This window comes from Purpureocillium takamizusanense, chromosome 6 (genome assembly GCF_022605165.1).
Source record: "Purpureocillium takamizusanense chromosome 6, complete sequence".
NCBI lineage: Eukaryota > Fungi > Ascomycota > Sordariomycetes > Hypocreales > Ophiocordycipitaceae > Purpureocillium > Purpureocillium takamizusanense.
Genome location: NC_063073.1, coordinates 722,429 through 748,967, shown reverse-complemented (window position 1 = coordinate 748,967; position 26,539 = coordinate 722,429). Strand labels below are relative to the sequence as shown.

General features: G+C 61.3%; 7 protein-coding genes and 2 non-coding genes across 9 annotated transcripts; 7 read left to right on the top strand and 2 right to left on the bottom strand.

Moving 5' to 3' along the window:
* The first annotated feature begins 2,050 nt into the window (after positions 1-2,050).
* JDV02_006708 (uncharacterized protein) lies at positions 2,051-4,002 on the top strand. Its single transcript, XM_047988125.1, has 3 exons — positions 2,051-2,285; positions 2,370-3,633; positions 3,683-4,002. Exons 1-2 carry the CDS (start codon positions 2,174-2,176, stop codon positions 3,602-3,604), a joined length of 1,347 nt encoding a protein of 448 aa, XP_047844117.1. The 5' UTR covers positions 2,051-2,173; the 3' UTR covers positions 3,605-3,633; positions 3,683-4,002.
* A 659-nt stretch (positions 4,003-4,661) lies between these two features.
* On the top strand, positions 4,662-9,366 carry JDV02_006707 (5-oxoprolinase (ATP-hydrolyzing)). Its single transcript, XM_047988124.1, has 2 exons — positions 4,662-7,311; positions 7,383-9,366. Exons 1-2 carry the CDS (start codon positions 5,000-5,002, stop codon positions 9,175-9,177), a joined length of 4,107 nt encoding a protein of 1,368 aa, XP_047844116.1. The 5' UTR covers positions 4,662-4,999; the 3' UTR covers positions 9,178-9,366.
* A 2,864-nt stretch (positions 9,367-12,230) lies between these two features.
* Positions 12,231-13,408, top strand: JDV02_006706 (uncharacterized protein; the record flags this gene model as incomplete). The annotated part of the gene is made up of 3 exons (XM_047988123.1): positions 12,231-12,335; positions 12,463-13,111; positions 13,167-13,408. The coding sequence occupies 3 exons, from the start codon at positions 12,231-12,233 to the stop codon at positions 13,406-13,408; spliced, it is 996 nt and encodes a 331-aa protein (XP_047844115.1).
* Positions 13,409-14,311: 903 nt separating this feature from the next.
* JDV02_006705 (Adenosine deaminase) lies at positions 14,312-17,241 on the bottom strand. Its single transcript, XM_047988122.1, has 2 exons — positions 15,780-17,241; positions 14,312-15,712 (listed from the first exon to the last, which is right to left on the bottom strand). The coding sequence occupies exons 1-2, from the start codon at positions 16,592-16,594 to the stop codon at positions 14,782-14,784; spliced, it is 1,746 nt and encodes a 581-aa protein (XP_047844114.1). The 5' UTR covers positions 16,595-17,241; the 3' UTR covers positions 14,312-14,781.
* A 1,428-nt stretch (positions 17,242-18,669) lies between these two features.
* Positions 18,670-19,458, top strand: JDV02_006704 (uncharacterized protein). Its single transcript, XM_047988121.1, has one exon. The coding sequence runs from the start codon at positions 18,717-18,719 to the stop codon at positions 19,266-19,268; it is 552 nt and encodes a 183-aa protein (XP_047844113.1). The 5' UTR covers positions 18,670-18,716; the 3' UTR covers positions 19,269-19,458.
* On the bottom strand, positions 19,297-21,739 carry JDV02_006703 (uncharacterized protein). Its single transcript, XM_047988120.1, has 3 exons — positions 21,292-21,739; positions 21,012-21,228; positions 19,297-20,957 (listed from the first exon to the last, which is right to left on the bottom strand). The coding sequence occupies exons 1-3, from the start codon at positions 21,386-21,388 to the stop codon at positions 19,379-19,381; spliced, it is 1,893 nt and encodes a 630-aa protein (XP_047844112.1). The 5' UTR covers positions 21,389-21,739; the 3' UTR covers positions 19,297-19,378.
* Positions 21,740-22,223: 484 nt separating this feature from the next.
* Positions 22,224-22,312, top strand: JDV02_006702. Its single transcript has one exon. It is a non-coding gene; the product is annotated as a tRNA-His (tRNA).
* A 72-nt stretch (positions 22,313-22,384) lies between these two features.
* On the top strand, positions 22,385-22,471 carry JDV02_006701. Its single transcript has one exon. It is a non-coding gene; the product is annotated as a tRNA-His (tRNA).
* Positions 22,472-25,835: 3,364 nt separating this feature from the next.
* Positions 25,836-26,225, top strand: JDV02_006700 (uncharacterized protein; the record flags this gene model as incomplete). The annotated part of the gene is made up of 1 exon (XM_047988119.1): positions 25,836-26,225. One exon carries the CDS (start codon positions 25,836-25,838, stop codon positions 26,223-26,225), a length of 390 nt encoding a protein of 129 aa, XP_047844111.1.
* Between the last annotated feature and the right edge of the window lie 314 nt (positions 26,226-26,539).

The following is a 26,539-nucleotide window of genomic DNA, read 5'->3' as shown; positions in this document are numbered from 1 at the left end:
CTTGCAGCCTGTGAGAGTGGTTGGTGGTGGTGGTGTGACCGGCGCCCCGCGATGCGCCATTCGCCATTCGCTGGAGGGGGCGAGAGATTCTGGTCTGGTGGTTTGAAACGGGGCGGCACTCAGGAGGCAGGGGGTCGGTCGGTGCGTTGGCCGCCGAGGTACGCACTGCTTCAGTCATCAGTTCGTCTTTTGGCACCTTAACTTGGGTTTGCCTGACGCGACGAGCTTGGGCAACGTCAATCTGCAGAGGGGCAAGCAAGGCCCGCCCGCTGGTGCTATATCGAGAACCGCCAGGTTGCGCCTCGCTTTGGTTGGGTTGGGTTCGCTGGATGGCTGGCTGGCTGGACTGGACCTTTGGTGGGCCCGGCAGGGACTCCAGCAGTCAGTCAATCAATCAGTAAGTGAGTGGGCGCGGCGGGCGGGCGGGCGCCTTGGCAGCACGAGCCTCGACGAGATACGTGGCCGTGATGTCAGTCAGGGACAGGGATAGCAACGTGCATTATATATTGAATGGCTTTGCCACGATGCCGCAGCCGCCGCCTGTGGCTGTTCCAGGTTGGGTCTGCCGAGTGCCGGCATAGGCGGGCGGATGAATATACGTACAGTATAGGTTGTCATGCACGTTGTACGTAGTGCGGGCGACTTATTACTAGCGGTACGTGTGCGCGCGTATGCCAGTGCATCACTGTGGTGTAGGTCTGACTGATCCCGTCCCTTTTTTTCCCCACTCCCCGTCTCTTTGTGCGTGTGTGTGCGCACGCATATATTCTCGTCCTGCACTGCATTGCATCGCCATGCCCACCGAGGCCCGACACGCACAACGACGACGACAAACGATTCATGCCGCCCCGCATCCCATGGGCGCAGCAGTACCTAGGTCCTAGAGCCTTCGTCATCTCGAGTGATTTTCGGTCATGCAATAATATAGCCAGCCATGGCATCATCAGCCACCCACCCCATGGATGCCTCTCCCTCCGTGCGCTGTACTGCCCAGACGGACGGACGTCTGCTCCAGTCCTTGGCCACCCCCGCCACCAAACTTGCTGGACGCGAGAACCCTTGGCGTCTCGATGAAGACACTTTGTAAGCGGTGATTCGAACAACTTTGGGAGGACAGTGGCCGGGCATGCGTAGTATGAGCACGGATAACTGCCACCGCTCCATATAATCGTCGTCGTCGTCGTACGTAATCTGGCGAATGGTCCTCTACTGCGCCGCTACGGGCTGTCCCGCGTTGTGGCTGCTCAGGTCTGCATCTTGACGCCACCGCCCGCCCGACCACCACACGCAGCCCTGCGCCAGCTCGTTCAACGGTCAACGCGCTCCCAACGGCACATGCAGCAGGCCGTTTTCCTTGGGTTGAAGCCGTCTACGAACCCTTCAGGTGGTTTTTAGATCTTGTGTTTTACATGCGATGCGATGGTAGGTTTTCCCTGGGATCAGACGCCGCGCGGACAGAATACAGGCGCCTCCCGGACCAGGAAAAAGTTCCAAAGGAGAATCACTTGCACGTCTCCGCGGAGGTTCAACTCACCAAGCTCTCCCATCCGTCGTCGCCATGTCGCGTGCGCATAGGACATAGGTCCGGAGCCCCGGTGCTTCGACTGAACCCGTTTTGAGACATCCCTTGTGTGAGCCGACATTCCAACTCTCGCCGTACTGCACAGGTGGACCGGAGCGTTTGGCATCAGAGACAGCGACATTCTTTGCACCCACGAATTTGCCGGGCCAACGGCATCTCGCATGTTGACTTTTCCGGGCATGGCCCTTGATGGCGTCCCTCATCCATCATGAGGCTACTTTTTCGCCAAAGCAATGGGCAGCCGCTAGCTAGTATAGTCGTAATCGATGATGCTGCGCAGGTGTGCAGGTGCAGGGCAGCTGGCGGCACACCGGCGCGCCTCCTCCGCCCATTCCAGTTCACCGTAGGCACCACCAGTCTCGAGCGGTCCACCGAGCACGCGCTAGGCATGAGCGTTGCCGGATCGACTATATCGAAGCAACGCGGACAGCTCTTAAGGCTGCAAACCCGGGTCGCTGGGTCCTGCTTTCTCTCTTGGCGCTCTGGTCAGTCCTTCTTGCACAGACCCTTTTGGCTGTCAAGATTCGACACCGAGTCTCATCCCGTTGAAAAGAGCGAATTTCGTGCCACTTTTCTCCCGTCGGCGCCATCATGAAGTCGATAGTGAGGGCGCTGTTTGTGGCCTGCTGCGTGGGCAACTCGCTCGCCGCCCCGTCCTCGTCGTTGGCGGAGCGGTGGTCGGTTAGGAACGAGTCTCACAGAGGTGCGTTTGCTTCCGTCCCCCCTGTCCCACCCCTGAAGAAACGTTTGGACGGGATACACTGACCGGCCGTCTGAGGATGGGTAGATGGAGCCTCCCGGCAAGACGGACTGGGCTTCATCGTCGAGCGGTTCAGGACGCGCAACGCCCGGCCGGGCGACGCGTTCGAGGCCAAGATCAAGGGCCTGCTCGGCAACGTGGCCGACGACGAGACGGTCAAGTACGCCATCGAGAAGGCGACGTCGGGGGCCGAGTGGGTCAGGATGTCGGCGGACGGCAGGCTCACGGGGCGGCCGACGATGGGGTCCAAGACGGGCAACGTGACGGTGTCGGCGACGGGGTCCAACGGGGTGCCGACGCGCATGGAGGTGACGGTGCCGGTGTCTACTCTCTACAGCAACACCACCGACACCAACAGCACCAACAGCACCAACAGCATCAGCACCAACAACAAGGCTGGCGGACTGGGGATCTGGGGCTCCAGAGAGGCGACGTTTGGGGTCATGTCGTACAACCTGTGGTTCGGGGGCACCAAGGTCAACAACTACCACAACAAGCAGGTGCGGTTCCTCAGCGAGTCGGACGCGGACATTGTGGGGCTGCAGGAGACGTGGGGAGGGCACGCGCAGCGGCTGGGGGAGGCGCTGGGCTGGGACTGGTGGCAGGGCGACGACGTGGGCATCATCTCGCGATACCCCATGGTGGAGCGCTACGAACCCGTGGGCCGGGGCGGGTCGGTGCGGGTGCGGCTGGACGGGGGCCGCGAGGTCATCGTGTGGAACGTCCACCTGGGCTACGACCCGTACGGGCCCTACGACTTTTGCTTCGACCACCGGAGCAAGGAGGAGGTCATGGACCGCGAGGGCGAGTCGGGCCGCACGGGGCAGATCGCCGAGGTGGTGGACGCGATGCGCGCGCAGCTGGAGCGGGCGGGCGAGACGCCCGTGGTGCTGACGGGCGACTTCAACGCGCCCTCGCACCTCGACTGGACCGACCGCACCCGCTACCAGCACTGCGGCGTGGGCGACTTCCCGTGGCCCTCGTCGGTGACGCCCGCCAACGCCGGCCTGCGCGACTCGTACCGCGAGGCGCACCCGAATCCCCTCGTCGACCCGGGCTGGACCTGGTCGCCCATCTTCAACGACAACGAGGGCCGCCCCGAGCCCAACGACCGCATCGACTTTGTCTACCACCGCGGGCTGACGACGCTCGACTCGAGCGCCGTCGTCGTCGGGAGCCCAGAGCCGGAGCCGAACCACCAGGACAACGAGTGGACGTCGGACCACGCGGCGGTGCTGACGCTGTTTGCCTTTAGGAATTAGCTGACTTTCATTTTTGCCCAGTAACTAAGGTAGGTATAGTAGTACAAACTTCAAAAGCAGTAAGTAGCTGACAAACAGCTCCTCGCGGGGGAAGCGGGGGTCTGGAGCAGCGTCTCCGAGGAGGATGGGAGGAAAAGAGGGAATATCGTATCGGGCGTTGGGAAGCGCGTCCTTTTTTTTTTTCTTTCCGTGGTACGCATGTGGAGGACGGGGATGTTTCTGCGTGGCACGGGATATCATAAGCTTACAAAAGTAAGTTGCTGCTCGGCGAGCGCCTGATTTGTACTACTACAACCACAAAAGCCGTCTTGTAAGTGTAAGAAATAATGTATGTAATGTAATGAGGGAAGGAGGCAAAAGACAGAAAAGGGTGTGTAACACACACACATGGGTTGGATTATACATCTCACGTCGCATCATGCGGCTCAGACGGACTTGCGACGCCCGTGGTCGCCTTTGTCTTATGGGATTCTGCGCCGTGGAGCCCCCCCCCCCAGAGTCTGGCTTCCTCCAGCCGGGCGGGCAGGCGGGCATGCGGGCGCACGGGTGGGGCTGCCATCGGCCTCGGGGACGCTCCCCGTCGGTGACCCGTCGGAGGCGGAACCCCGGTCCGCTGGCGCCCCACCGCTCGCTCGCTCGCTCGCCCCCCGCCCCGTCGTCGGTGCCCTGCCCGTCAGGGTCAGATGGAAGGATTGCAGTGGCTCAGGGGGGTCCAGTAGGCGGCAGGCATGGGCGGGCAGTTCGCCCAGCGCTGTGGTGCGCTGAGCACAGCTGCTACCTCCACTACCTTAGGTACCTACAGTACTACCTCTAGTAGGTACTACTTACCTTACTAAACTTGCAGGTTAGGCACCGGGCACCCTCACCCCGCGACGAGGAGGACCCCTCCTCGCTCCGCAAATTCATCCAATCCAGGGGTGCATTTTTTGTTGGCGAGCGAGCCCAGAGCACACACACACACACACACCGGGCTCACGTCCACAGCGCGCGAAACACCCGGGCTGCACCCGCGCCTCCCCCACCCCACCCCGCGCCGGACCCCGCCACCGGCGCAAAACGATAGATTATGCTGTAAGCTCACTGAGAACGGCGGGGAGCCTCCCCATGACGGATGGCCGCGCGCGCGCGCAACAGGTTCATAAAGAGGCTCCCGCCGGACGGCTTCATCTTCTCGACACTTTTAATCCACCTCGCACTCTCTCTCCCCCTCCTTCCTCTCTCCATCGTGTGTGACGCCGCTGCCCCAGCTCGCTACTACCCACGCCTTGTGATAGCGACACTTTTAGCTGAGCAGAGGGGGGAAGCCACCCAACAAGAGCCAGCTGCAGCATCCACATTGCTCACTCACTCGCTCTCTCTCACACTCACACACTCACACACTCACACACACACAGCATGACGGCCTCGTCAACCCCGCCGACGGCCCCCTCGTCGAGCCGCGGCGTGCGCATCGCCATCGACCGCGGCGGCACCTTCACCGACTGCGTGGGCGAGCACAATGGCGAGGAAATCATCATCAAGCTCCTCTCCGAGGACCCGGCCAACTACAGGGACGCGCCCCTCGAGGGCATCCGCCGCATCATGAGCCATTTCCTCGGCCGCGACATTCCCCGCGGCGAGGCCCTCGACACCTCCCACATCGACTCCATCCGCATGGGCACCACCGTCGCCACAAACGCCCTGCTCGAGCGCAAGGGCGAGAAGATCGCCATGGTCGTCACCCGCGGCTTCCGCGACTGCCTCGACATCGGCAACCAGTCCCGCCCCAAGATCTTCGACCTGGCCATCCGGAAACCAGACGTCCTCTACGAGGCCGTCGTCGAGATCGACGAGCGCGTCACCCTCGAGGACTACGCAGAGGACCCCGAGCGCACCGTCACCCCCGCCCGCGCGCAGGTCGGTGGCGGCGCTCACGGCGAGGTCCTCGTCCGCGGCATGTCCGGCGAGACGGTCCGCATCCTCAAGCGCCCCGACGACCAGGACATCCGCCGCAGGCTCAAGGACGTCTACGACCAGGGCATCCGCAGCGTCGCCGTCTGCCTCATGCACGGCTACACCTTCCCCGACCACGAGGCCCAGGTCGGCAGGATAGCCCGCGAGGTCGGCTTCGAGCACATCTCGCTCAGCCACGAGCTCATGCCCATGGTCAAGCTCGTGCCCCGCGCCACCTCGGTCTGCGCCGACGCCTACCTGACCCCGGCCATCCGGAGGTACATTGACGGCTTCCAGGGCGGCTTCGAGGGAGGGCTCGGCACGCGCAGCGTCAACGCGGGAGCGGGCCCCAACAAGGGCGCGCGCTGCGAGTTCATGCAGAGCGACGGCGGCCTCGTCGACGTCGACAAGTTCACCGGCCTCAAGGCCATCCTCTCGGGCCCCGCCGGCGGCGTCGTCGGCTACGCCATCACCTCGTACGACGAGGACACCAAGACCCCCGTCATTGGCTTCGACATGGGCGGGACCAGCACCGACGTATCGCGCTACGGCGAGGGCCGCTACGAGCACGTCTTCGAGACCACCACCGCCGGCGTCACCATCCAGTCGCCGCAGCTCGACATCAACACCGTCGCGGCCGGTGGCGGCTCGCGCCTCTTCTTCCGAAACGGCCTCTTCGCCGTCGGCCCCGAGTCCGCCGGCGCCCACCCGGGCCCCGCGTGCTACCGCAAGGGCGGCCCCGCCACCGTCACCGACGCAAACCTCTACCTCGGCCGGCTGCTGCCCGAGTTCTTCCCCAAGATCTTTGGCAAGAACGAGGACGAGGGGCTGGACCCCGAGGCCAGCAAGAAGGTGCTCCAGGAGCTCGCCGACCAGGTCAACAAGGAGACGGGCAAGAACCTCAGCGTCGACGAGGTCGCGTACGGCTTCCTGACCGTCGCCAACGAGACCATGACGAGGCCGATCCGCTCCATCACCGAGGCCAAGGGCCACGACTCCTCCAAGCACCGCCTCGCCACGTTTGGCGGCGCCGGCGGCCAGCACGCCGTCGCCATTGCCGACTCGCTCGGCATCCACCAGATCCTCGTCCACCGCTACTCGTCGGTGCTCTCCGCCTACGGCATGGCCCTCGCCGATGTCGTCGACGAGCGCCAGGAGCCCGACTCGTCCGTCTGGAAGGACGGCGGCGACGCCGTCGACCAGCTGCGCAGCAAGATGGAGAAGCTCAAGGACAGCTCGCGCGCCGCCCTCAAGGACCAGGGCTTCAAGGACGACGAGATTGTGTTCCAGGAGTACCTCAACATGCGGTACCGCGGCACCGAGTCGGCCCTCATGATCGTGAAGCCCACGCAGGAGGAGGCCGACGAGCACTTTGGCGGCAAGGACTGGGAGTTTGGCAAGGCCTTTGTCAGGCACCACCGGTACGAGTTTGGCTTTACGCTTGATGAAAGGGACATCATTGTCGACGACGTGCGCGTGAGGGGCATCGGAAAGAGCTTCAGGCACAAGGACAAGACGGTCGACCAGCAGCTCAAGACGATCAAGCGGCAGGCCGTGGCGGAGGGCAAGGCGCATGGCACCAAGGAGGTCTACTTTGAGGGCGGACGCCACAAGACGCCCATTTACAAGCTTGAGAACCTTGCCGTCGGAGACGTCCTGAATGGCCCGGCCATGCTGGCCGATGGGACCCAAACGATTGTCGTGACCCCCAAGGCCAAGGCTCTCATCACCGAAACGCACGTTATCCTGGACATTGAGCACGAGACCAAGAGCGAGTAAGTTTCCTCCTCCTCCCCCTCCTCCCATCGCAATACCCAGTGGGCTTCCATATCTGACAACCTTCTAGGCCGCAAAACGGTGCGCGCGAGGTCGACCCCATCATGCTGTCCATCTTCGGCCACCGCTTCATGGCCATTGCCGAGCAAATGGGTCGCGCCCTGCAGAAGACGAGCGTCAGCACAAACGTCAAGGAGCGCCTTGACTTCTCGTGCGCCATCTTCGATGCAGGGGGCGACCTCGTCGCCAACGCCCCTCATCTGCCCGTGCATCTCGGCTCCATGTCGACGTGCGTGAAGCGCCAGGCTGAGATCTGGAAGGGCAGGCTCGAGAAGGGCGACGTCATCATTGCGAACCACCCCGCGTACGGCGGCACCCATCTCCCTGACGTGACGCTCGTCATGCCCGCCTTTGACGACAAGGGCGAGAAGATTCTCTTCTACGCCGCGTCGAGGGCGCACCACGCCGACATTGGCGGCATCACGGCCGGCAGCATGCCGCCCCACTCGAGGGAGCTGTTCCAGGAGGGCGCGTCCATCCGCAGCGAGAAGCTGGTCAGTGGCGGCAAGTTTAACGAGAAGCGCGTCGTCGAGCTCTTCTACGACGAGCCGGCCAAGTATCCCGGCTGCAGCGGCACGCGCAGTCTGGCGGACAACATCAACGACCTCCGGGCTCAGGTGTCGGCCAACCAGAAAGGTATTTCCCTCATCGAAGGGCTCATCGAGGAGTACGGGGAAGAAACCGTCCAGTTCTACATGGTCAACATTCAGAACAACGCGGAAAACTCTGTGCGTCGGCTCCTGAAAGACGTCCACAAGCGGTTCGAGGGCAAAGATCTGTCGGCCATCGACCACATGGACGACGGCTCCCCCATCCAGCTCAAGATCCGCATCGACCCCGAGAACGGCAGTGCGGAGTTCGACTTTGAGGGCACCGGCCCTGAGGTGTATGGCAACATCAATGCGCCGCAGGCCATCACCTACAGCGCCATCATCTACTGCCTGCGTTGCCTCGTGTCTGAGGATATCCCGCTGAACCAAGGGTGCCTGAAGCCCATCAATGTCAAGATCCCGCCAAAGTCGATTCTGTCCCCGTCCCCCGGGGCCGCGGTGGTCGGCGGCAACGTCCTGACGAGCCAGCGCATCACGGACGTCATCTTCAAGGCCTTCCAGGCCTGCGCGGCCAGCCAAGGCTGCTGCAACAACCTAACATTTGGCTTCGGTGGCAATCAGACAGGGTCGGAGGCCGTCAAGGGATTCGGATACTACGAAACCATTGCCGGTGGCAGCGGGGCCGGTCCAGACTGGGAGGGCACGTCGGGCGTGCACGTCCACATGACGAACACGCGCATCACCGACTCTGAGATCTTCGAACGACGGTACCCGGTGCTGCTGCGCGAGTTCTCCATAAGAAAGGGCTCTGGCGGCGCCGGCCAGCACCGAGGCGGCGACGGCGTCATCCGTGACATCGAGTTCCGCATCCCGCTCCAGGTTTCGATTCTCAGTGAACGGCGAGTCTATCACCCGTACGGGCTCAACGGAGGCGAAGACGGAGCCTGCGGTCTGAACCTGTGGGTTCGCAACGTGGAAAAGTCCAATTGGGATAGATCGTTGGCACAATTCCACAATAACGACGGCAAGGAAGAGGAGGACGGGGACAAGGAGTACGAGGAGCGGCAAATCAACCTGGGAGCCAAGAATAGCGCGGCGATGAAGGCTGGCGATCGGATCATTGTATGTACACCGGGCGGCGGAGGCTGGGGCCGGCGTGGCGAAGAGAGCGTGGCGAGGCGGCGGGTCGACCCTACGGAGGGCTGGCGTAAAGGCAGTGGAGCGGCGAGGGAGGAGGCGGCACTGCAGGCTTAGACTAAGTTAGTAGTAGCATTTGACATAGACATCCAGTTTACCTACAGATGACCGAACTACAATCTTCGTTCTAGGTGGACTAACAGCAGGTTCCACGTCGCATGGCTTTGTTGAAACTACATGGCAGTGTAGACGAATGCTGGTGGGGGATCAGGGGGCCCGGCCAAGTATGAAGCCGAGGGAGGGCCAGTTTCCATTCGACCTGGAGCCGTCGATTTAAGCGCCCAGTTAGGTCGTCCAAGCCATCCTTCAGCCCTACGAGGCAAATGCCGAGCTCCGCCACACCGTTCGTCGCTTGGGGGTGGGTTGGCGGGTTTGGCCCCCAACGGCGGTGTCGAGGAATCGTCTCTGTCGGGAGGGAGGCTCGCAGTCAAACGGGGCGAAACGCTGATTCGCATGCACCTGCGTTAGCCCTGCTCAGGGACCTGCCAGGCCCCAGGGCGCACTGCATGAGCGCACATCGACGGGAACGAAACCCCAGGGTCCAGGAACACGGTCCAGGGACGGCCAACGTGGTGATGCAGGACAAGGCAGGGACAGCAAGGCTGCAGCTTTAAGATGACAGCATGACCGCCGAGTCGGGCGTCGATGCGGATCGTTGGACGTACGTACGTGGGCAGCCGGACAGCACAACAAGTGGTGCGTGTGCCCTTCGGATGACGGAAGCCTGGCCAGTCGAAGCCCCGATCGGCACTTTAGCAAACCTCAGCCTCGACCAAATACAACTTGCCTCTCTCCTTGACTCCCTTTTTGGATTGATGCCGCCCGACGGGCAGAGGCCAAAGTTCATGACCGTTATTGGCTGAGGGGAAAGCGAATTGTCACGTTGCACCTCGTCTCTAACCGACCGCACATGTTGATCGTGGCGGCATCTTAAATAATACGGTGAGCTCGCATGGCGACAACCCACGCACGCGCGGTTGCATTCCCCAAGCCCTCGGCGCCCGGCAGCGCGGGGCCGGTGTCGAGCACATGGGCGCACTCTGGGGTGATACGAGAGGCGTGTCGCTCCGTCTTGCGTGAGAGCGTGTAAGCGGGTGCGTGAGGAACGAGGATCAAATACGTGCTGACCAAGCGTGTGTGCGCCAGAACGGCAAGTCGAGCTGAGCTCTCTGCGCCGATTCGCCAGGCAGTGATGACGAGCTGAAGAGCCGCGTCTTTGAGCCGCGAGCCTGTTACGTATTGCGTGCAGAAAGCAAGCGCGACATGCATGTGTCTCTCCTTCTTGGTTCTCCTCTTGGTACTGATTGTGCGCAGTAAGTTGGGCTAGCGCACCTCGGGCGCCTTTCGCGCCTGACGAGGGTGCGGAACGGTGTGCGGTCCCGCAAGTGGGGAGGGAGGGGGGGCGAGATGGGAAGATGGAGAGCAAGGGGGCAGCGAAAGCCACATCGCGCGGTGCCCTGCCCTGGCCCGTCCCTAGACCGACCGCTGGAGACGAGCCACGGTGCTATGTGCCTCTCCCTGGATCGATGGCGGCGGCGGCGGCGGCGGCCCCAGCTACCTAGTGTCGTTAGCGGGCGGGCCGCATCCAGGGTGGAGGCCTGTCTTGTCTTGTCTTGTCTTGACTCGTCCAGGCCTGTCTTGCATCGCCTTGTCTTCATCGGCAGGAACAGCCGGCCGCTTATCGCAGTGGCGCTGCAAGGCAGGAAGGGGGGAGCAAGTTCGAGATCCCGAGGTCGTGATGGAGGAGGCTGCAAGGCAAGGTAGTTAGGCCAAGGCGCGAGCCGAGGGCACAAACGAGCCGGGAACGACGGGGGTGGTGGGACACGCATGGCATCGGGGTGGTGCGGCAGGTGCTGCAGCGGGTAGTGCAGGATATGGGTCGGGGTGTGGGTGTCTCCATAGTATCCACGGGTGATTGCGAGTCTCTGGTGGTGTACGAGCAGTGGCAGCAGGAGGAGGAGCAGGAGGAGGAGGAGGGAGGCAAGGAAAAGAGGACCAGCCGGTTGCGGAGGGCATTGCCTCAAAGAGAAGAGGAGGAGGGGATATGCTGGCAGCACAGTGGAGACACGGACGGGCGGCTAAGGCAGGAGCGACTGAATCACACGACTGGCAAGGACCAAGGAGGGAGGAGAGAGGAGGGCAGGAGGACAGGAGGGCAGAAGGCAGGAGGGCTTCCAAGGCAGGAGAGGGCAGGACCGGGTACCTTGCCAAGTAGGCATGCAAGCAGGTACCTCCGCTTGGGTGCAAGACGAAGCCAGTTCGGCATGTACAGCAACATAGAAGTGCGATTTAGGTACATGCGCGGCACTGGAACTGCGGAAAGCTGGCAGGGCCAACACGGAAGGCAACATGGCAGCTCCTTCCTCGCTGCTGTCCTGGCCTGGCCTGGCCTGCGCCTGCCTTGCCATGTCATGCAGCGGGCGCGACATGCTCTGCTCTACCACCTTGGGTGCTCTGGAAAGCCCATGCCATGCCATGCCATGTTCTGCCCTGCCCTGCCCTGCCCTGCCCTGCCATTGCTCGAACCGTTTTGCGCGTTCGCCGGTAATTTGCTTAGTGCTGTCGAATGCAACGTCGAGTCGACGCGGCAGACATGGGGGCATGGGGGGGGGGGAGGGACACCTTGACCGAGGGGGGTCCCCCGTCCGTCGCCCCGCGGGCCGTTTTATATATAATTCTATACATGCTTGACGTTTGCTCGTCTCGTGGGCGTGCGTGTCTTGCTTCTCGGCCCGGAAGCACACGACTCTGCTTCTCTCTCTCGCTTTCGCTCTATTTTCTGCTTGCCCTCTTTTTTCCCCCTCTGCTTGCGCAAGCAGCTGCAAAAACAACGCACGACACGTATCACTCGTCAGGTCCTGGTTTGCGATTGACTCCTTTGCCGGGTGCTGGCCAACGGAGAGGTGCAGAAAAGGCGTCAGGCGCGCAGACAGACAGAACAGAGAAACGGGCAGACGCAGAAACACCCGGCACCATAACCGACGAGCGAGCGACACGACGGACAGACGGACAGACTGGCAGGCTGGCAGACGCAACGCATCGACGATCAAAGGCATCACCTTCGGCAATCTACCCATGGTGCGCACTCGCCGCCGCCGCGCCCCCCCGCCATGATGCGAATCGCCGTTGCTGGCGGAGGCGGCCTGGGATACCTGCTGGCGTCGCAGCTTTCGCAGGCGGCAAACGCCTACAACATCGTCGTGCTCTCCCGCTTTGTGCGTCTCCCTCCCCCGCCTCGGATGGTTCCCCCTGCTCCGAGACGCCCTTGAGACTCCCCTGCAGCCCAGTGTTGTAATTCGTATCGCTTGTCGGCGGGATGCAGGAAACACTAACCTCGACCAGGCCAGGACCGAATACCAACCGTACGACATCGCCGTTCAAGTAGTGGACTATGGCGACTTGGAGAGCCTCACATTTGCGCTGCGGGGCGTCGACCTGGTTCTGTCCACGGTGACGGGCCGTCCGCAGATGAACCTCATCCAAGCCGCCGTGCGCAGCCTCGTGCGCACGTTTGTGCCTGCCGAATTCGAGGGCAGCCTGTCTCAGCGGCACGCTTCGTCCTCCTCGTCTTCATCTTCATCCAGCTCGTCGCACTGCCCACTTCCCACAGATCAGGATTCGGCCAACTGCCTCGCTTTGCTGCGCCAGCTGGCCTCCCGGTCGCAGATACGCTACACGGTCTTCTCGTGCGGCATGTTCATGGAGCGGCTGCACCCGTATGGGTTGGGCCATTTCGGCGCCGGGCGCCGCGCCGCTGCCGACCGCGCCGCCGACTTCCTCGTCGACATCCTCGGCGCGACCGCCGAGTACCCGGATCGCGATGCCAAGGACCGGTCTGTCCGCGTTTGCATGTCGAGCATCTACGACGTGGCCCATTTTGTCGTCGCCGCGATCGACCTCGGCCCCGAGCGCTGGCCGGAAGAGTTCACCATGCGCGGCGACCGGATGACGGTGCGCGACCTCGTCAATACATGTAGCATGGTCCGCAATGGTACTCCGTCCCGCGTCCCCCTTCTTTAGCCGACGTCTCACTGACGCAGAGGCAGTCGCCTTCAACCACCAGGTGCGCTCCGTGTCTGAACTACGCAGGCTTGGCTCCTGGTGCGTTCAGGCCGGCGACACAGACCGTGCCGCCTACTACCAGCGCCTGTTGGCCACAGCGCTTGGCCGTTACGACTTTAAACGTGCCACCCTCAACGAGGCCATCGAGCGCGACGGGAACATCGAATGGGTGCCCCTGAACCTAAACCGGTGGCTGACCGACGTATGCTTGCCGCTATCGATGTGACGCTCGTGCCAAGCTCCAAGACGCGTGCCCGGGACGACGAGACCCGGATGTACAGGAACGAGCAATGAAGTAGGGACGCGGAAGAGGAGAAAGGAGCGAAGTGTGCAGGGTGATGACGGTAGCAAGTCATCGACAGGGAGTTTATGGCCCTTAAAAAGAAGGCGTGAAAGAAAGCTTGATTTCAAGCCGGCGTCGTGGCGCATACGGGATCTGGCAACCAACTAGCCTATTCCTGTCGTTGCTTTTGGCTTCTTCTTTTTCTTCTGAATTCTCACCCTAAATACCCCCCAATTTCATGCAACAATCATGTATCCTCAGTTATCCGCAACAACGCAGATCAAGTTCACAATTGTCATCTCGCCTCGAACGCTAGTTGTCCGTGCCGCGTGGTGTGGTGCTGGTCCAACAAACCTGTGCGGGGTGGTTCCGCTGTGTAAGCGCGAGGGGAGACGCCTCTTCACCGGGCCCCGGCACCGGGAGGCTAGGGGGAGGGGGGCGGGCGGCTCATTTGGCGGGGCTGAGGCTCTGCGAAGGAGTAACGACGGGACTCTACCCTCCGGACATGGAAATCGACCGTCAGTCGTCGTCCGCATCTCCCGGGGGGCACCTAACATAAGCAGCCACGCTTGGGGGAGGGGGAGGGGGACAGGGGGGCCGGGGGTCTGGTCCGTTGGAACCACAATCAGCCGAGGTGTATATATAAGACGAGACAATGGGGTGGCGGCACGGACAGGCAGGCAGGCAGGCTGGCTGGGCATCAACACTCGGCGGCGGCGGTGGCTGGGCTAACGATGATGATGATGAGCCCAAGCTCACGTACCTACCCTCTCTTCGAACTCGACCCCTTGGGGAAGAGGGGCGGCTGTCGTGTTGGATCCAGAAAAAAAAACACACGTAGGCAAAGTCCTTTATTGATGCTTGACATTTTTAAGTCGCGATGCAACATGGCCAAAAGGGGGAGGGGGGCACGAAGATGGTTGTGCTTCTAGATACGGGGGCGTCTGCCTGCCTGCCTGGGTGGGACCTGTATGCATCCCACCCAGCTTGTTGGCATGTTCGATCTGAGGGGGCGGTTTCATATCTGGCGATGCGATGATGACGGTCTGCTGCCCTGACTTACTACCACACAAAGGCGCACAAGCAAGCACGCTGGCAGTCATGCAAGTCAGCATCTACCGCCCCCTGCCCCCTCCCCCCTCCTCCTCCTCCAAGCACACCCCAAAGTACAGTATATGCCTTGCAGGTCTGCTTTACATGGCCCTTGTCTCTGTACACGCCGTGCTACTCCAGACCTGTGTTGAACAACATGTGCCGCCGCCGCATGGCGCCTGTCCGCAACGCACAGCTGAAAAGAAAAAACATTTGCGGCTCCTCTAGGCAGCGACTTGGGCATCCGGGTCCTCGCCCTCTGGGTCAAACTCGTCGCCAAACTCAGTGACGATCCAGAGGCAAAACTTTTCCCACTCGACCTGCCACTCCTTCATGCGCTGCGCCTTGAGGCCGCCCCCGAGGCTCGCCTCGCGCACGCCCTGGGCCCAGGCGGCGGCGTCCTCGTCCTCAAACGCCGCCCAGCGGACGCTGTTCTCGGCCAGGCTGCCCAGGCCGGCGAGCCCGAGGTTGTCCCAGCCCTGCAGCGCCTGCCAGAAGTCGTGGGACATGCCGGCCGTGTCCTGGCCCAGCATGGCGGGATCGTCGTTGCAGAGACAGCAGGGCACGCCGCGGGCGAGCAGCGCGGGCAGCGGGTGCGCCGTGACGGAGCCGCACAGGCGCAGCACCTCGTTGGAGATGGGGCACGACTCGATAAGGATGCGCTTCTCCTTGACCATGTCGATGAGCAGCGGGTGCTTGAACAGGCTGAAGCCGTGCCCGATGCGCCGCGTGCCGAGCAGGATGGCGTCGTAGAGGTTCTGGTCGGTGCCCGACCCGTCGCCCAGCGTCTCGCCCGCGTGAAAGAAGAAGGGAATGTTGACGCCCTCCTGCGAGCACTGCTTGCGGAACCAGAACAGCTCGGGGAGCAGGTCGACTAGCGGCCTGCCAAAGTCCTCCGGGCCGACAACGTCGTAGCCGGCAATCAGGTGGGGGAACTCCATCTTTGTCGTGATGCAGTGGTCCATGTTCTCGATCATGGGTCTGGTCGACACGCTGCGCAGCGTCGTCCAGATGGTCGTGATGCCCCAGAAGCCCTGGCCCTCTGGAGAGGCCTTGAAGCGCTTGACCTCTTGCTCGATGACTTGGAACATGTGGCTGTAGTCTTGCTCGGGCGTTTCCTGCTGGTCTCGGCAGTAATCGAGAGGCCAGGTGAATCTATGCACGGTCAGAAAACGAATACGGGGCAGGTTCCTCTGTGGTTCTTTGTGGGCGACCGGCTTACCTCAACTCGGCCCAGTTGACCCCGTCCGCTTTGAGGAGCTTCATGAGCTGGCGCAGGTAGGAGCGAAACATGGGCTCGTAGTGTATAATGGTGGCGACGACGACGAAGCACTTGACGAATTTTTTCCAGATGGCGTCGATGCCGTGGTGCTGCTGATGGCTGTCGTCGAGGGACAGCGTGCAGCGGCTCTTGAGCCACTTGAGGAAGCCGGGGCGGCCTCCGTCGGGAAAGTCATCGGCCACCTTGGTGAGACGGATGAAGGTGTCGGGAGAGTAGCCGGCGTCCCAGACAGAGCCCTCGGCGCGTTCCTTGGCGCGGTACCTGAAGTTGAGCGCGGCGGTCTCGCGGGCCTCTTGGGTGATCAGGGGCTGGTCGCTGGCCATGTGGATGCCGGGCAGCTTCATGAGCTCGTCGAGGAGGTAGTCAAAGTCGACCATGGCGTCCATGTGGGCATGCAGGAGGCAGCCCTTGGGCATGCGGCGGACGATGCTCCAGAGCTTGGTGCTCTCCATGCGGTCCTTGGCCATCATGAACATCATGCCGGGGAAGACGCACTGCTCGGTCTCGCGGGCCATGTCCTCCTCGACGTCGGGGGTCCAGACGGTGCGGTGCTCATGGTCGCGGATGCGGTCGACGATGGCGCAGGCGCGGCGGGCGATGGGCGACAGCGACTTGCGGAACGAGGCGTCGGAGCGCGTCGTCTTCTCCTGCTGGATGAGGGTGGCGCGGCCGGCGAGATATTGCTGGACGAAGGGATCCGTGGCGGAGGGGATGTCTTGGGAGATTTCCTCCCAGACGTCATTGGGCATGGCCATGGCGGGCGGCTGGCTGTTTTCTGTTTCTGGGTCGTGGTACAGAGACACACAGGGCCGGGGGGGAGGGGAGACCGACAGATTGGGGGGGAAGGAGCCTGCAGCTGGTGCACGCGAGCCCTGCACACAACCTCGCAGGTTACTTATATCGTCTCACGGCGGCGGCCCTCTCGTCAGGGACAGGGTCAGCTCTCGGACTGACTCGACTCGGTCGGCGTGCGTGCAGACAAAAAAGACGTCGGCAAGCAGAGGGTTTCCTTCCCGGTCCGTCTCGCTGTCTGGCGTTGTGACCGTGAAGAAGGATCGCACGGGCGGGCGTCGTTGGGGCGGGCGGATGAGAGGAAGAGGAAACCGTGAATGCGGTTGTCAATTGATGAAGGCGGCGACACGCGCGCGCTTCGTCGGCCTGAAGAGGTCAAGTATCCGCCTCTGCCGTCCTAAGTGCTAACCTGGGACGTACGTACGAAGTACCTATGTATTGACGACCGACCGACCAGCAGGGGCAGACGTAAGAATGACTAACTCGCCGATCGAGATGGAGAGCGCGCACGGCCAGTTGCGGCGTTCAAATCCAACATCCAATGAGCCGCACACACTTGCATCTTTGTGGGATTGAGGCGACGGGCAACCTAACTTGAAAGTTAGGTGAGTAAGGTGAGGTACGCTGGAGCACTGGAGGGCGAGCGGTGCCCGGGCACTGCAGAGGCCCGGTTAATCCCTACAGGGGAGTGCAGCGCGCGGGGTACCAGGCCCAGGTGAGCCCCGGAGATGCCCGCCCAGTGGCTGGCCTAGTTCGTCTGAGGCGCTCCAGGGCTGCTCAATGGCTGCCACCCAGGTGCTCAGTGGGTACTTAGAGCCAGACGAACCTGGAAGGCTTCCAAGCAGCTCGAGTCTTCAGTGGGGTGCACTGACAACTACAACCGCACAACGTACTACAGGTACTCAACTCTTTGCTTGCATCACGGCGGCCAGCGAGTCTCGCTCCGTGCCGTTCATCACCTCGGTGTCCTACAATAGTATCCCCAAACACTTCTCGTCCTACTTGCTATACATTCTTCTCCAACCGACCGACTCCTCAGCCAAGTCACAACCGTCATCCTCGGCTGATCCCAACTCAGTAGGAATCTACCCCTCCCCCGCTCCCGCCGATCCGCTGCAAACGGCCAACAAACTTGCAAGGGGCCCCATTTTCTTCACCACCCACCACCCCATTCGACTTCTTCGTATAGGTGCTCATGCCGTTGGTCTCTGGATACCCGCCTGATGTTTCGTTGTTGGGCCCCCAAAATCGCCGCTCGACGATGCACGCACGTCTGCAGCACCAATGGCGCCACTGCAGCCCGTCGGCAACCCGTCCCAACTCCCCGTCGTATTGGTTACGCATGCTGGCTCTCTGCCCCCCGGCCCGTCGGACTTTTAGGACTGTTTCCCCCCTTGCAGCAGATCTGAGACTAGGTTAAGGCCAGGCAGACTTGATCATACATATATACTACGTACATACATGGGCCGGTTTTTTGATTGGTAACATTAAGTTGACGTCGTTGGGGTCCATACGCAAGATACGTTACCTGTCGCTGGCGGCGTTGCATGCAGGTAGTGTCACACGCTCGGTCCCTCGGTGAGAACGCACACCTTGCTCGGCGCTTACACGCGCCGCCCCCATGCCGGCTCGCTTCCCGTTTGTGTGTGTATGTTTCTGCACGCTGCCGCGTTAGGGAATGCCCAGTTGGCACCCCGGGACTGTGGTTTTGTGTGACGACCCTCCGGTTCCCTTCCTCTTCTGGAAAATGAGACGCTGCGTACCGCTGTGGTGCGCCTGTTGTTGTTGTAAAGGTCGAGATGCTGCAGCTAACGGCAGCAGGTGTGATTTACTCGGTCCTGCAAAAGGGGCCGTGAGAGCATTAGGGTCCGTTATGGGGGGATTTGGCGGGTTGTTGCTCCTTTTATGAGAAGCCCCCGATTATATAAAGAAGGTGATGATGCTGCAGCTGTTGATGCTCATCCAAGTGCCCATCCGCCCCATCCTTCCAACTTCTTCACTCCAGCCCCCCCTGTGCACACGACACGCAGAGCTACCTAAAACACATCAAGACCCATAGTCACCTAGCCTCACTGCAATACAAAAATGCTCCTCAAGATCCCCTTCATGCTCACCCTCGGCATGGCCTCCGTGTCTGCCGTCACAGCGGCCGCCTCGGACATGCCCCACGGCGTCTGGCCCGGCTTCTGCTGCTTCACCCTCGCCGAGGCCGGCACCGGCACCGGCGGCAGCAGCAGCAATCCCATGCAGTTCGACGACAAGGGCGGCTACCACGGCGATGCCGTCCTCGGCGTGCCCGACCGGGAGACGGGATGGTTCTGCATCAACCTCTCCGCCGAGAACAAGGTCCTCTTCGGCGACGGCGACGGCGCGTGCATCGTCACCGGCGGCGGCGACGACCTGCGCTTCACCTGTCTCGATCCCACGCCGGGCTTCACACAGTACGCGCTCGTCGCGGGGTCTGACGGCCGGACGATGCTCTCCGTCGATGGCAGCTTCGACCTCAAGGCGTGCCCGAACACGCACGGTCCCGCGGGCGAGAGGATCTACGGCAGGGACAAGACGGGCGAGGGCTGCAGGACGGTCCAGTTCGTGACCAAGGACCTCGCGGGGACATGTCAGGATTTCAAGGGCTAGCTTTAATGAGATGTCAAGTAAACGAGTTCGGGGACGAAGAGAGGGAATAAGGCTCTTATGGGATGAAGTTGTGGTCCGCAGATATGCTATGCCTTGAAGATGGACGCAAATCACAGCTTTGCTGTAGCCCCCTCCGTACCATATACGATGGCCAAATCCTTCTCCAGCTCCTCCTTGGGGCTGCCCCGCGTCCGTACCACGCCAAACTTGCTCTCCAGGAAGCGATGCAGGATGTCCGCAGTGGCGGCGTTGCCATCCGTGGCGGCATCTACGTACAGTAGCACCGATACCAGAATGTCGGCCACGCCCCAGAGAAGCTCTCTACCCTCACCCATGAGATCTGCCTGCGACTCGCCGAACCGGCCCTTGAGCCTGTTCCACTGCGACACGGGATCCCAATCGCTCGGCTTGGGAAGCTTACCCTGAAACGCGCTCCCCTTCTTAATGACCTCCTCCAGAGCCGCCAGAGAGTCGCTACCGCCCTTAGGGTGCTTGACCGCCCTGACGAAGTCGGTGCATAGCACGTCCGTTGTGCCCTCCCAGATAGCCCCAACGCTCATATCGCGGAACACGCGGCCGAGGTTCATGTACTCGGCCTCTGCGTTCCAAAGGTAGCCCACGCCGCCGAGGGCCTCCATGCAGGCAAACATTAGCGGAATGGAGGCCTTGCAGACGTAGGCCTTTGTGAGCTGTGTCAGGACACGCAGCAGCGGCTCGGCCAGCCTGGCGTCGGGCGTGAGGGCCGCGAGTGCAGGCGTGGCGGGCTTGTCACCCGGGTGCTCTGTGATCCCCAGGGTGTACGACGCGAAGAAGCTGAGGAGCATCAGGCCGTGATACTCTGCCGTCATCTTGGCCAGTGTTCGCATGTGCAAGGGGCTCTGAACCAGCCTAATGCGTGCCCCCTTTCCGGCCCCAATCTCGCGCACAAGTGTGTAGGCTCTCGCCACACCCAGTCCGCGACCGATGCTGCCTACAGCACTGATGGCTGAGTGAATCCTCGTCAAATTGAGAATGGCGGTAATCTCGTGGATGCCTCGGCCCTCTTGCCCGACGAGCCAGCCGCGCATGTCCTCGAGCACAAGCTCTGCGGTAGGCAGCGACTGTGTGCCAAACTTGCTCTTGAGGCGCGAAATTTGCACTCCGTTAAGGCACTCGCCATCGGTGAGCGGCTGACCGGTCATGGTTGTGGCCGTAGGGTCGTGCTTCCGCATAGGGGCCATGAAGGCGGACAGCCCGTTTTGGGTCTGCGCGAGCAGGACCGTCATGCGCGAGTCGGTTGCGCTGGAGAACCACTTGAATCCATTGATGCTCCACGGTCCGAGCGGCAGCTGCTGCTGCTTGGACGCAAGGCCGACATTGCCGGGCTGGCGGACGGCGGTCGTCTCGGTTCGGGAGACGTCGCTGCCTCCGGGCCGCTCGGTCATCCACTGGCCACTGGTCCACGCAACGGCAGGGTCGCGGGATGTAAGTCGGCTGTAGGCGTCCTCGAAGACTCTTCGCTGCTCAGACGAGAGCTGGGCGGAGAGCTTTGGGTTCGAGAGGTGCTTCTTAAGTAGGCACGCGGCCCCGTCCTGCATGGCCGACGGGCAGCCAACGTTGGCACAAGAGGCAATCCAGAGATGGGAGCGGAGGAACTGAAGAGGGCGTGCAGAGGCTCCGTAGGGCGCGTCGTAGCCCGTAGCAATCAACCTGGGCATCCCGTTAGCACTAGGGCCCCCTTGGATGCTCCCGAGACAAACTCACCCCTTGGCGATACCAAAGTTCTGGAGTTCCCTCCATCCCTCGGTGCAGATCAGTTCGCCGGCGCGCTGGCCGAAAACATCGCGGCCGCTGCCTCGAACATATGGTTGATTACGTTCAGCATCGGTGATCCAGGCAAAAATCTGGTCGGTGAGGACATCATGGCCCAAGGCGGCCACGTCTGCCTCGCTCTTGTCCCTCACAGGCGCGGGCAGGAAGACTAGTCAGGGGCAGATGTCAGCCAGTCCACTTGTAAGCCCCGCCGCCGGCGATGCCAACTCACACTTGAAGCACCGCTGGTACGAAGCATCGTCGTAGAACTGGTTCGGAAGAACCGGTTTCTTCTGGAAGAAGCCCTTGTCTGCGCCGGAGGACTCCATCGTGGCCCCGTATCAGGTCTCGAGACGGGGAACTCGCAGAGTCTGGACTGACATGGCGGGCGCCTTCCTGCTCGAGCACACACACACCCATATGTACCGGTGGCTTCCCCATGGGCACTTAAGAGCTAGCGGAGGGCGTTCCGCGGCGCGGTGCCATCTGGCTCGGGTGGCGCCCTGATCGCAGCCGAGGCATCCACCGGGGTCGCGCACACCATGGCGGAACGGCTTCCGTCTCTGGGGGTTGCGCGACGGGGGTAGGCTATGCACGAGACATGGACAACGGACGTTTCGCGCAGGTTGCCGGTTACGATGCCGAAGCCAGGAGCTGTCGAGGCGGCCAGGGGGCGGGGGTTTGGAGCCGGCGGCCTGTGAGGCGGATGCGTCAGCGGCAGGCAGGGTCTATGTCCTTCAATTGTACAGTGTGTACTGTGGTAACTACCTCAGTATGTGCACGCTGGACTCCAGGCGCCAATCCACAAAAATGGCTAACATGACAACACCGCACAGCAAGGCATAGGTAGCATAGCCATGCAAACCAAACGCCACAACACAGAGACGAGTTGCGTAGTTGCCTTTCAACTTGCAACCATCCAATGTCGTCGGCTGGTGTGCAAATTCCCACCTGCATTGGCTTGTGACACACAGATGGCCGGCAATCTGCAGGCTTCGCCTCCCCACACCCGCCGCTGCGCCGCCGCACCAGCAGACATCAGCGGCCCCACTTCTCTCGCTGCAAGGCGTGCATGCCCCAGCCCCACCCCACTTGGCGGCTGCCGCTGCTTCACACCTACTTAAGAAGAAATAAGCCCCTGGTTCTCCAACAAAGACGCAATAAGCCGTAATCGTCTAGTGGTTAGGACATCAGTTTGTGGACCAACCCCAGTTGAAACACTGGAAACCGAGGTTCGATTCCTCGTTACGGCAAGTCTTCATTTTTCCACATCTTCCTTTTCGAGGGGAGACGTGGTGAGATGCTCGATTCCTAAAGCTTGTTTAGCCGTAATCGTCTAGTGGTTAGGACATCAGTTTGTGGACTCACCCAGTGAAACACTGGAAACCGAGGTTCGATTCCTCGTTACGGCAAGCTTTATTTTATTTTTGTATTTTTTGCCTTTGCCTATTGACCACATGACGCCGGGACCGGGCACATGTGTGTGAGAGGAATTATTTGTAACTCGCTGTTATTGCGTGCAGGGTAGAGGAGGTGTGGTCGTCGCGACTCCGGCTTTAGCTCTCTCAGCGACGGCGTTTCCCTTTTGTTTAAGATGCAGTCACTGTGTGCAGTGGTTTTGTCTTTTCTATCTTGTAGGTGTGGCGTTGCTGACCACTCGGAGCTACGATCTGTCGCCTTCTGATGCAACTTCAGTACGAAGTACTTGGTGCTACTGTTGCTTCCAAATGGAGACATCCTTGCGACAGTGACAGTCTGAGTATGACCCGTCTATCGTAGACCTGACATTAGTCGCGTCGTCATCAGCAGGCGTAAAGCAACCGTGGGCCTTTGAAGCCGTGCTTTGCACTTCTTGAGCCGTTCGGGCAATACGCATGCCGTTCGCGGGATCACATACAACGTTCACCGGCCACGCCTGGCCGAATTCAAACCACAAGAAAGAGACGGATCAATGGTGCGAGCAAAGAGCAAACGCTCATTGTTGATGCGTCCGCGCAGAACAAGACCACAAGATGAACGGGACAAGCAAGCCAAACGAGGAGCATGCGCCTTGGTACGGTAATGAGGCCAATCACTGCCCGAGTCTCCGTCCGGCCTCACCCCAGCTGCCATGCATGGAGCACTTCCCAAGTTGAGACGAGACGGACTGCTTGTCAGCTGCAAGTTGAAGTGCCGGGCTTCCTCTTGTGCTCTGCCGGCCGGGCCACAGCGCTTGCGCCGGCCGCTCGCGCCGCCCTCGTTCAGCAGAGGCTGACTGACGGGCGCTGGAGCCCTTTACCTACCCCCTCCCCTCCCCTCCCCTCCCCTCAATTTTCCGCGCCGCCGCCACTACAGCGCGCCAGAGGCGAAACGTGGCCCAGCGGCGCGGCCAAGGGTGAGACTTTGTGTGTCGCGTGGCCATGCCCGTCGCGGATCGACTCGCAGCTGCAAGGGAGGGAGGGAGTCATGTCTACCTAGTAGTTGTATCAAGAAAAAAACTCAGCGCCGGCCGAGCGTTGCCAGTCCAGTCGGGCGACGGGCGCTCCGGGGATGGAACGCGACACGGCCAGTGCTTGGTCTAGTGCAGGTTACTGCTTTGAACTCGGCGCGGACTGGGGACTTGGCCGCCTGTTGTCGTCGCAGCGTGTCGTCGACTCTTTTTGAGTCACGGGGATGTTAAAAAGAAGGAAAAAAATCGAGTGCCAGGCCGGGCTAAGGACAGTGCAGAGGCAGCCAGCCAGCGACGCTGGGTGCAAGTACGAAGTACGACGGAGAAGTAGTGCTCTAGTAGTGGTCGAACTACACGGGCTGAAACCATGGGCGATCCGCTGTGGAGGACGGAATGCAATGCAATACACACCACCTGCAGTATCTGCTGTGGCTTTTGGTTCGACCCGACACAAGATGAGGTGGTACGGAGCGCATGTGGGCTTTCCTTTATTAAGGGCCGGCTTCAGCGGCATGCCTTTGGCAGGATCGCCGCCGCCGCCGCGCCCGCCTGCGCGCCCGTCGGCCGCCGTGCCGGGGCGTATATCATGCAAGCCAGCTCACATCACGGCTGGGGCGGGCGGGTAACATGGTGCTGCTGCCCTCCGTGTTCCTTGATGGGACGCGAGGATCCGCGGCCATGTGTCTCGCGAGGTGCGGCTGCGGCGCGTGGTCGGGGCGTGCGTACCACCGCCGAAGACTTTTTCCCCCAAATACTTGCCCGCTGCCCCCCTGCTACGCCTTTGCGCAAGGGTTGTCGGTTCGTGAGACAGTTGAGCCCGGCGACGACGACGACGACGACGACGACGACGACGACGGCGGCGGCGATGAACACCACGGGCGGCGGCGGGGTGCACCACCCACCACCCATGGCTTTTGCTTGCTTGCTTTGCGTGGTTGGACTTGACCGCCAGTGTGCGGCGGCGCGTTACCCAACAAAATGCGACGAGTAACCCGCAGAGCGATCCGTAGATTAGAATACTAGGTCCAAGGGACGAAGTACTTACGGTACTACCACGACGAGCAGCTGAACTGCCGACCCAGTGGGTGGATGCGGCGGCGACGACTCTTCCATCGACGTGCTGCTTTTGTCCCTGGTGTCAGCATAATATGATTCGCTGGTATCCGCCCCGGCAGTCCATCAGCCAGTCAGTGATGGCTAGTATAACGATCATCTATAATTTGTTGGCGCGCGTGGACGCTCTCGCTGAATTGGGTTACCGAGGGCATCGGACGGTCGCCGGCCGGTCGGGCCCCCTCCACCGCCGCCGTCAAGAAGGCTAAACGGATGACGGGGCGAGGACGGGGCACGTCGGCTGAGGTGAATCATGCTGGGGCAAGCACCGGTGCTACGTACTAGGTATATTGTACATACTGACTGACGATAAGCCGGACTAGAGGGAGATTCCACCTGCGATGCTGCGGTGTGCGCCACGACGTCACCGTCGCCCACTTTCGGAGCTCGCGAGCCCCGGGGAAGACAAAATTTCTGGTGCTCGGCAAGGAGATGTAGGTATCACGACCGCGATTTCTCCGACCTCGAGGTGTCAGCCGCCCGCGTGGTAGTGCAGGACCGGCGTTCGCACAGCACAGTGCAGTGCAGGTGGCTTTCATGGACGTCCAAGCCATGCGAAGGGACCGATGGCTGGATTATCCCGGTTCCTTGGCCGCATTCTTTCCTGATACATACCTTCAATATCCCCAAACGATCCTGGCACCGGCACATATCTCTGCCGTACCAGGCAATGAGCATCGCCCAGTCGTCCCAGTGCTACTCTATGAGTCCATATGACCGTCGGTGTGGAATATCACGCTTACGAAGGCGTCAAAAGTGATGCATTCGCTCTCTTGCGTCGTACTGCATCAATATATGCCCCTGTCTGTCTTTTTTTTTTCCGAGGTGAAAGATATCTGCCGTCGACATCCGGAGACCCTTTGACGTCTCGGCTCATGTACGAAGTGCCGAGTAGTTCTTATAAAGTACCGCTCGTACCAAGTCTGGCGGCGATGGGTTTCGGTGTACAAAGTATCTATACTGTTTAGTACTACATTCAGCAGGGGTTGCGCGGATCCTCAGATTTGACGTTGGCGCGCAGGCTGTCGCAGGGGGGCGTCCACGGTTGCACCAGCCAGTGCAAGGAGTGAGAATAAAATCTACGGTATGCTCTTTCGTGTTACACTTGTATGTCTAACGGGGGAAGATAGGAAGGCTCTGCTGAGTCGCGTGCCCGGGATGGCCCCAGACGGTGGGCGGGCGAGTTGCTCGAGACGAAGACCTCGACGCAAGGCAACGCGCCGCAACGCACCACAATGCAATGGCGGCGGGCCCGGAGCACGGGCACGAGCATGGTCAAGGCACAATCTGCACGCAGGCAAAAAAGCGTCCCTGAACCTCCACATTACTACCCTTCTCCGCGCCCTGGTGCAGGGAGGGCAGGCATGGCAACATCTCCCTGTACCACCTTTACCTTGGCACCGACTCGTGCAATACCAAGCACCCTGGCATCTGGGCGGCATCTGGCAGATGCGACGGGGCCAGTCAAGAACACCAATGTGCCGACTCTGGAGGTAAAGCTCCTCCCTGCAGGTCCATCACTTGCCGTTGGGAGGAAGCCCCAAAAGGTGGTGCAACCATCTCCGCCGCCCGATCCGACCCGACCCTTATTTAACAAGGTCTGCCATCTGCCGCGCCTGCTGTAGGTTGCTGATTCATCCCCTCGTGGGCCACTGGGCATTCAATGTCTCCCTCCGGATGTGCTGAGCAGCACTGCATCGCAAGCTGAAAAGGAAGAGCCTGGGCCCGCTCGAGGCCCCCTTTTGTTGCGTGCTTGGTCAGTACGGTATCTAGATACTAAGGTACGGTAGGTAGGCAGGCGGCGGGCGGGCGGCCTTCAACGGGCTGCGAGCAAGCGTCCAGTCTGGCCTGGGGACATCGTGGAGGCGATCAATTTCCATGCTGGCCGACCAACTGGCTAGTAGTCAACTGCTCCGTGCCTTGGTCAATGGGGGATGGG

Coding starts and splice junctions, on each gene's coding strand:
- JDV02_006708 (XM_047988125.1), top strand. CDS start 2,174: ATGAAGTCGATAGTGAGGGCGCTGTTTGTGGCCTGCTGCGTGGGCAAC. Junction 2,286..2,369: donor TAGGAACGAGTCTCACAGAG/GTGCGTTTGCTT, acceptor GAGGATGGGTAG/ATGGAGCCTCCCGGCAAGAC.
- JDV02_006707 (XM_047988124.1), top strand. CDS start 5,000: ATGACGGCCTCGTCAACCCCGCCGACGGCCCCCTCGTCGAGCCGCGGC. Junction 7,312..7,382: donor GAGCACGAGACCAAGAGCGA/GTAAGTTTCCTC, acceptor ACAACCTTCTAG/GCCGCAAAACGGTGCGCGCG.
- JDV02_006705 (XM_047988122.1), bottom strand. CDS start 16,594: ATGGCCATGCCCAATGACGTCTGGGAGGAAATCTCCCAAGACATCCCC. Junction 15,713..15,779: donor GTCAACTGGGCCGAGTTGAG/GTAAGCCGGTCG, acceptor GACCGTGCATAG/ATTCACCTGGCCTCTCGATT.
- JDV02_006704 (XM_047988121.1), top strand. CDS start 18,717: ATGCTCCTCAAGATCCCCTTCATGCTCACCCTCGGCATGGCCTCCGTG.
- JDV02_006703 (XM_047988120.1), bottom strand. CDS start 21,388: ATGGAGTCCTCCGGCGCAGACAAGGGCTTCTTCCAGAAGAAACCGGTT. Junction 21,229..21,291: donor GTACCAGCGGTGCTTCAAGT/GTGAGTTGGCAT, acceptor GCCCCTGACTAG/TCTTCCTGCCCGCGCCTGTG. Junction 20,958..21,011: donor AACTTTGGTATCGCCAAGGG/GTGAGTTTGTCT, acceptor CGGGATGCCCAG/GTTGATTGCTACGGGCTACG.